The 7,448-nt window shown below is 39.3% G+C and overlaps 1 protein-coding gene across 2 annotated transcripts; it reads left to right on the top strand.

Annotated features, from left to right (window-relative positions):
- Positions 1-2,955: 2,955 nt before the first annotated feature.
- LOC119793371 (D-threo-3-hydroxyaspartate dehydratase-like) lies at positions 2,956-6,726 on the top strand. 2 transcript variants are annotated; one of them, XM_038300527.1, is made up of 5 exons: positions 2,956-3,088; positions 3,750-3,906; positions 3,984-4,113; positions 6,295-6,445; positions 6,522-6,726. In XM_038300527.1, exons 1-5 carry the CDS (start codon positions 2,971-2,973, stop codon positions 6,704-6,706), a joined length of 741 nt encoding a protein of 246 aa, XP_038156455.1. In that variant the 5' UTR covers positions 2,956-2,970; the 3' UTR covers positions 6,707-6,726. The 2 variants fall into 2 exon arrangements, with proteins under 2 accessions (XP_038156455.1, XP_038156456.1); XM_038300528.1 differs by having other exon boundaries at positions 3,028-3,088; positions 3,760-3,906; positions 6,522-6,725.
- The last annotated feature ends 722 nt before the right edge of the window (positions 6,727-7,448 follow it).

Raw genomic sequence — 7,448 nt, 5'->3', positions numbered from 1 at the left:
TTCATGAGGAGAACATCAAGGCTCATGATATCTTGCCATTGTGTGGTGCACAGGGAGCAGTGTGGGGTTAAGGGTTCTGCTCAGGAACCCAGAGTGGAGGAGTGTTCTCCTCGCTGCCACACACCTGGCTTATATAATGAATGATTACCAGGCTTTTGTAGCATATGAATTCTGCTAAGGAAATCATGCTGTGCTGAAACAGAGAGTCACGAGAAGCTAAATTAAGAACTACTGGCCTCCTTCAACCTGTTCAGTGAGGTTTGATGATTGTCCAAACGGTGGCAGGAACAGCCAGAATGTGAAAGCAACACTCGGCATACAGGTGCTGGTCATAAAATTAGAATATCATGAAAAAGTTGATTGATTTCAGTAATTCCATTTAAAAAGTGAAACTTGTATATTATATTCATACATTACATACAAACTCATATATTTCAGATGTTTATTTTGTTTAATTTTGATGATTACAAATGACAACAAATGAAAATCTCAAATTCATCATATCAGAAAATTAGAATATTGTGAAAAGGTTCAAAATTGATGGCCCCTGGTGCCACACTCTAATCAGCTAATTAACTCAAACCACCTGCAAAAGCCTTTAAATGGTCTTTCAGTCTAGTTCTATAGGCTACACAATCATGGGGAAGACTGCTGACTTGACAGTTGTCCAAAAGACGACCATCGACACCTTGCACAAGGAGGGCAAGACACAAAAGGTCATCGCTAAAGAGGCTGGCTGTTCACAGAGCTCAGTGTCCAAGCACATTAATAGAGAGGCGAAGGGAAGGAAAAGATGTGGTCGAAAAAAGTGTACAAGCAAGAGAGATAACCGCACCCTGGAGAGGATTGTGAAACAAAACCCATTCAAAAATGTGGGGGAGATTCACAAAGAGTGGACTGCAGCTGGAGTGAGTGCTTCAAGAACCACCACACACAGACGTATGAAAGACATGGGTTTCTGCTGTCGCATTCCTTGTGTCAAGCCACTCTTGAACCACAGACAGCGTCAGAAGCGTCTTGCCTGGGCTAAAGAGAAACAGGACTGGACTGCTGGTGAGTGGTCCAAAGTCATGTTCTCTGATGAAAGTAAATTTTGCATTTCCTTTGGAAATCAAGGTCCCAGAGTCTGGAGGAAAAGAAGAGAGGCACTTCATCCACGTTGCTTGAAGTCCAGTGTAAAGTTTCCACAGTCAGTGATGGTTTGGGGTGCCATGTCATCTGCTGGTGTTGGTCCATTGTGTTTTCTGAGGTCCAGGGTCAACGCAGCCACATACCAGGAAGTTTTAGAGCACTTCATGCTTCCTGCAGCTGACCAACTTTTTGGAGATGCAGATTTCATTTTCCAACAGGACTTGGCACCTGCACACAGTGCCAAAGCTACCAGTACCTGGTTGAAGGACCATGGTATCCCTGTTCTTAATTGGCCAGCAAACTCTCCTGACCTTAACCCCATAGAAAATCTATGGGGTATTGTGAAGAAGAAGATGCAATACACCAGACCCAACAATTCAGAAGAGCTAAAAGCCACTATTAGAGCAACCTGGGCTATCATAACACCTGAGCAGTGCCACAGACTGATCGACTCCATGCCACGCCGCATTGCTGCAGTAATACAGGCCAAAGGAGGCCCAACTAAATACTGAGTGCTGTACATGCTCATACTTTTCATGTTCATACTTTTCAGTTGGCCAACATTTCTATAAATCCTTTGTTTTTATTGGTCTTCAGTAATATTCTAATTTTCTGATATGATGAATTTGAGATTTTCATTTGTTGTCATTTGTAATCATCAAAATTAAACAAAATAAACATCTGAAATATATGAGTTTGTATGTAATGTATGAATATAATATACAAGTTTCACTTTTTAAATGGAATTACTGAAATCAATCTACTTTTTCATGATATTCTAATTGTATGACCAGCACCTGTATAAGAGTAGAACCCGCATTAACAGCCTCCCCTGGGCGCTGAGGTGATTTTGGTAGCGCCATCTTGGGGCGGTCGATGTATTAAGGAGGCACAAAATCTGTTTTATTCAGCTTTAACTCGCCGGATTTTGAACTAATTTACAATGTTTCGTTTTTTTGCGAAGACAAACAAATGGTTCAGTGCGTTTAGATATTCTTATTGGTGTTACGAGAATATACTATTCTGATAGAATGCATGTATGTGCAAAGTCACTCATCCATTTTCATGTTTTTATTACTATATGCACAAACACATTTATATAGGTATATACAAATATATATACACATATATCTTACTTTCTCTGTCTCTCTCTATCTAAGAATATATATATAATAATTATATTATTACAATTATAATATTATATTATTATATTATACATTATAATAGAGCTGTATGCCAAAATCATCCGTATTAAGACAATAAAAGACCTGAAATATTTCAGTTAGTGTGCAATGAATCTAAAATATATGAATGCTCAACTTTTATCATTACATTATGGAAATTAATAAACTTTATCACAATATGCTGATATTGGACCTGTATGCTGTTTATTGAGTAATGTCTTACAAAGCTCTGATGCCTTCATGTAGTTATGCCTTGAGCCCTGAAAGTCCGTTGATTAAAACAAAAATACCCGCACATTTTTTTCTGCTTAAATCAGCTGGTTAGGGTAGCAGGTGGACCTCCCCAAGATGGCACCCCTACATTCTGCGATGCGACAATCAATGAGGGGGTCTTATATGTATGTCTATGGTATCAACCATATCAACCCTAAGCTAAGAAAATACAAAAATATCGCAAAGGGTCCCATTATGCTTTGAGTGTCTATAAAAAAAATCTATATTTGCAATTGACCTTAAAATACGGTTAAATAAGAAAAAGAAAAAAACTTAAACAATTATTGGAATTAGAAATCCAGCAAACACATCAGTTTATCATGAGTTTATCAATATTCAGATTACATTTAGAAGTTGGAGGGGGGTTAAAGTAAAGGGGATAATGACGCAAAAAGAATTTGAAGCAAGAGCGTTGTCAGGGCAAAGGGTCTTGGTCTCTAACGGACACCGTAGCTGCAGACCAACTTATCAGAGACAGAAAAATAGTCCGCTTCTACAAGGTAAAGATTTTGCTTTCTTAATACCGGTAGTTCTTAATTCGCCAATGTTTGTATAGTTAGATGCATTGAGTTTAAGTGTACTTTATGCACACGAAATGCAAAATATATAGCTATTGAAACGGGAGTTAGTTCGCATGGTCCAAAGTTCCTTTTTACACATCAGGCAGGAAAATGTGACCACAGTAAAGAAAACGCAATATCTGATAATATATCTTTTTATTTGTTGTCCTTGTTTTATTGCAAATCAACTTATGTATTTGTTTTGTATTAAAACAAATGAATCTTTTCGGTGTGAGCTAACTACGTAAGAGGATTAGGGCCACTGAAAAAAAATAAAGTTAAATGATTTTAGTTAAATGTTTCAGTATAATATGGGAAAAAGTCAGAATTCTGACTTTAATCTCAGAATTCTGACTTTTTCCCTCAGAATTCTGACTTTAATCTCAGAATTCTGACTTTTTTCTCAGAATTCTGACTTTAATCTTAGAACTCTGACTTTTTTTCTCAGAATTCTGTTATCTCTTTTTTTTTCAGAATTCTGACTTTTCCCTCATATTAAACTGAAATATTTTAAAAAATCAAATAACTTTTTTTTCAGTGTCCCTAATCCTCTTCTGTAGCTAACCCAGTCATGCATGATAATTAAATTGCATGTCCCCAGTGTTTTGCAGTATGGAGGGGGAGTCCTTTTCAGCCCTGTGTACCCCTGCTTTGGTGGTGGATGTGGACAAAGTGAAGAGAAACGCACAAAGAATGATCGAGCGCTGCCACAAACTGGGAGTCCAACTCCGACCGCACATGAAGACCCATAAAACCCTGTATGTATGCAGCTGATATCCCCATCAGGCTGCGTGTGAGAGAAGCTGAATTGCTCTGTGTTTGGGTTTCTCTGCAGTGAATGTGCGGACATCATGACAGGTGGATCGAGACGGTGCATAGTGGTCTCCACCTTGGCAGAGGCCAGTTTCTATGCTGAGCACGGCTTTGATGACATCCTATATGCATACTCTCTTCCCTTTGACAAGGTATTCTGACATGGCTCTCTTTAAAGCAGGCATCCCCAAACTCGGTCCTCGAGGGCCGCTGTCCTGCAGGTTTTAGAGGTTTCCCTGTTTAAGCACAGCTGATTATGATGATTGCAGTAGAGCAAAAGCCTGTTAATCAACTATCAATTAAAATCAGCTGTGCTGGAGCAGAGAAACATCTAAAACCTGAAGGACAGCGGCCCTCGAGGACCGAGTTTGGGGATGCCTGCTTTAAAGCATGACACAGTGTAACATATGTATGGACAGCACATAAATATAATGTCATGCAAAAACATATCTACCCCCAATCTCCATATTTGTCCATGTTGCACCCGCAAACCTCCATAAATGTTTAGAATATACGCGATATTATGACACAAAAAACTTCATTATTAAAAAAAAAATTAATATAGAGATCTAGTATCTCTCTAAGGTGCACATATCCCTTGTAAAACGGAAATATGACAGAATTCTGTTATGATATATATATATATATAATCTTAAACATCTGTACTACTTTGTGTAAATATGCCAAGACCCATTAGGCCTATGGTAACTACAGGAGCTGCAGAGATCCCAACCTCATGTGTCAGAATGACTGCTACTGTAGAATTGGGCTCCACACAAATCTGTCATGGGTTAGGGATTCCTCGCTTTTATATTTATAGAAGGACCAAAACTGTAATTTTATCTTAAATCCAATCCTTAATGCCTAATAGTAGTGTCAAAAGTACACACATGTGTTACTTAAGTAGAAGTATAGATACTGCAGTTTAAAAACACTCTGGTAAAAGTTGAAGTATCAACTTGACCTCTTTACTCAAGTAAAAGTGAAAAGGTGTGCAGATGTCTCGGGGACAGTGATTTCCCTGCATGTTATGAATGCTGACACAAAACTCATATGGGTGAGTAGAACATAAAATCAAGGGCCCAATGAAAAAAAAAAAAATGGCGTTCCCCTTTAAAGTATAAAAGTATAAAGTAACCTTTAAAAAAGCAGCCAGATGCCACTATATGAATTGAAAGCTCAATTTTTCGACTATATTCATCTGTTTTTTTCTGATGATTTCCTTTAGCTAACCAATGAGTGTTTGCGTTATATGACTCATCCAATTACACTAGTTTTCACTAGATGTGAAATAGCGCCAATGAGCTGCATTGGATGGCTTGAAATGAATATTTATAAACATTAAACCAAAGCCAAGAGTAACGAGTAACGTTTGTTTTAAAAATGTCAGGAATAGAAAGTATAGATACTTGTGTGAAAATGTAATGAGTAGAAGTCAGAAGTAGGAAGAAAAATAAGTAATGGAGTAAAGTATAGATACCTAAAAAGTGTACTTAAGCACAGTAATGAAGTATTTGTACTTCGTTACTAGACACCCCTGAAGCCTAAACACAGAAGGCTTACTTTAAAACATGGTAGAGGCAGCATTATGAAGCGAGGACATTTCCAGCATGTGAATACTTTTGCAACATACCGTAAATTCTCTAATATAGGCCCGGGCCTTTATTTCACTCAAGTGCATCGCGGTCCAGGCCTTTATTGGATAGAGGCCAGTATTAGAGACAGGCCTCTATTGCTATTTGAGCAAAACAGACTACCAGTGGAATGAATAAAAATGAGATTTTGTGTCTATTTGAACCTATAAAACACTAGGTTCATTTATTGAAAAAGTACAGTTACCATGTCTCGCTTGGTTTGAAGTAAAAAAAAAAAAAAAAAAAAAATCCTCCAATTCTGTTTAATTCTCCTCCTCAGTTTTTCTCCTTCTCTTCATCTCTCCCTTTAATCTCCTCATCACTCGCGCTCCTCCTGTTCTGCTGCGTGTCTGTTCTCTTCCTCGCGCAGACGGGCAGCAGTCAGGGCCTGTCGGCTGTCGTCCAGCTGCGCAGGGCTGTGGTACTTGTATGTTACTTACTACCACAAGTATAATGTTGAGGTATGCCCAGAAAAAACGTTTATAGCCCCGGCCTGTATTAGAGACCGGCCATTATTTACCTCCTCTGACAGCGAGACCGGCCATTATTAGAGACCCGGCCGCTATTGGAATACAGGCCAATATTAGAGAATTTACGGTAAGAATAAGAATAAAGTGCTGCAACACAGTTTGTTACAAAAAGTAACACAATATTCCTAACCCTTTCCGAAGAAATATCTGTTGCTTTCTGTGTTGATAGGTGGAGCGCTGTGCTGCCTTGTCAGAGAGACTGGATCTTTTCCAAGTTCTGCTTGATCATCCTGATGCCCTGGACCAGCTCAAAAAGAGGCCCCTGAGTGGTGGCAGGCAGTGGTACGTGTGGCTAAAACTGGACTGCGGCAATGGGAGAGGTGAGGAACACATGTTGGGGAAACGACGCCATTACTGCTGAATATTCATTGGCTGTGGGTTTGCTCTTTGTTGTAGCTGGCATCCTGCATTCAGAGCCTGAGGCACTCCAACTGGCCCAAGCCATCGCTGAGACAGATGGGGTGGAGCTAACAGGAGTGTACGCCCACTGTGGGAACACCTACAACTGTAGGGGAGTGGAGCAAATACAGGCTGTCGCCCAAGAAACCTCCAACTTTACGCTGCAGTTCATGGAGAGGTGAGATAATTGATTATAACAGAGGTGTGCAGAGGATGAAGACTGATTAAAGCACATGCAGTAAATTATATCAATTACATGTCAGTGCTCCTATTATGGCAGCAATGAGAGGACAATTTTTTCCCATTTCACCATCATATTGAGGACTATTTGTACCAAAGTTATTAAGGTTTATGTATTGGGATTAAGATGTGGTTTAAAGAGGCATAGTCCCATTATGTTTTTCAAAAAAGTCCAAAACCCTTTTTATCATGGTAATAAACTGTTATATACATGTTTATATAAATCAAGGGTCCATCCTGATAGTGATTTGATAGTCCTGTTTAAGCCTAAATAGAATTCCAGCAACAGACACAATGATCAAATAAACAGACATAAACAGACATGGCGCCATCTGTTGGCAGTAGTGCAACAGGCGATAATTTAGGCAGCTACTTATTATGCTGCGTTCACACCGGACGCAGCAGGAGCAGCAAAATCGCATCTGCTGTTTCCTTTTTGCTGCTTTGTTAGGTTTGAACACCAAACACCTTACTCAGCAACCTGCACAAAGAATGACACAGAGAATTTAGTATATTTTACTTGCAAGGAGAGGGGATCAGAAACTGCATTCAGTTAGAACTTCAAACCCACTCTGAAGCAGTATCTGCTCTCCAAGCCCTTTATTGAAGAAACGCCCTGATTACAATGTGGTTTCAACCGCTAAAGGGGGAGGGAACAGAACCCAGTTGAAAACCCGAATTTTC

Source organism: Cyprinodon tularosa, unplaced genomic scaffold (assembly GCF_016077235.1).
Source record: "Cyprinodon tularosa strain WSP-4 unplaced genomic scaffold, ASM1607723v1 ctg45, whole genome shotgun sequence".
In the NCBI taxonomy this organism is placed as follows: domain Eukaryota; kingdom Metazoa; phylum Chordata; class Actinopteri; order Cyprinodontiformes; family Cyprinodontidae; genus Cyprinodon; species Cyprinodon tularosa.
Note: the sequence above shows the minus strand (reverse complement) of the source record. Positions and strands in the feature narration are given on the sequence as shown.

Coding starts and splice junctions, on each gene's coding strand:
- LOC119793371 (XM_038300527.1), top strand. CDS start 2,971: ATGACGCAAAAAGAATTTGAAGCAAGAGCGTTGTCAGGGCAAAGGGTC. Junction 3,089..3,749: donor AAATAGTCCGCTTCTACAAG/GTAAAGATTTTG, acceptor GCATGTCCCCAG/TGTTTTGCAGTATGGAGGGG. Junction 6,446..6,521: donor GGACTGCGGCAATGGGAGAG/GTGAGGAACACA, acceptor TCTTTGTTGTAG/CTGGCATCCTGCATTCAGAG.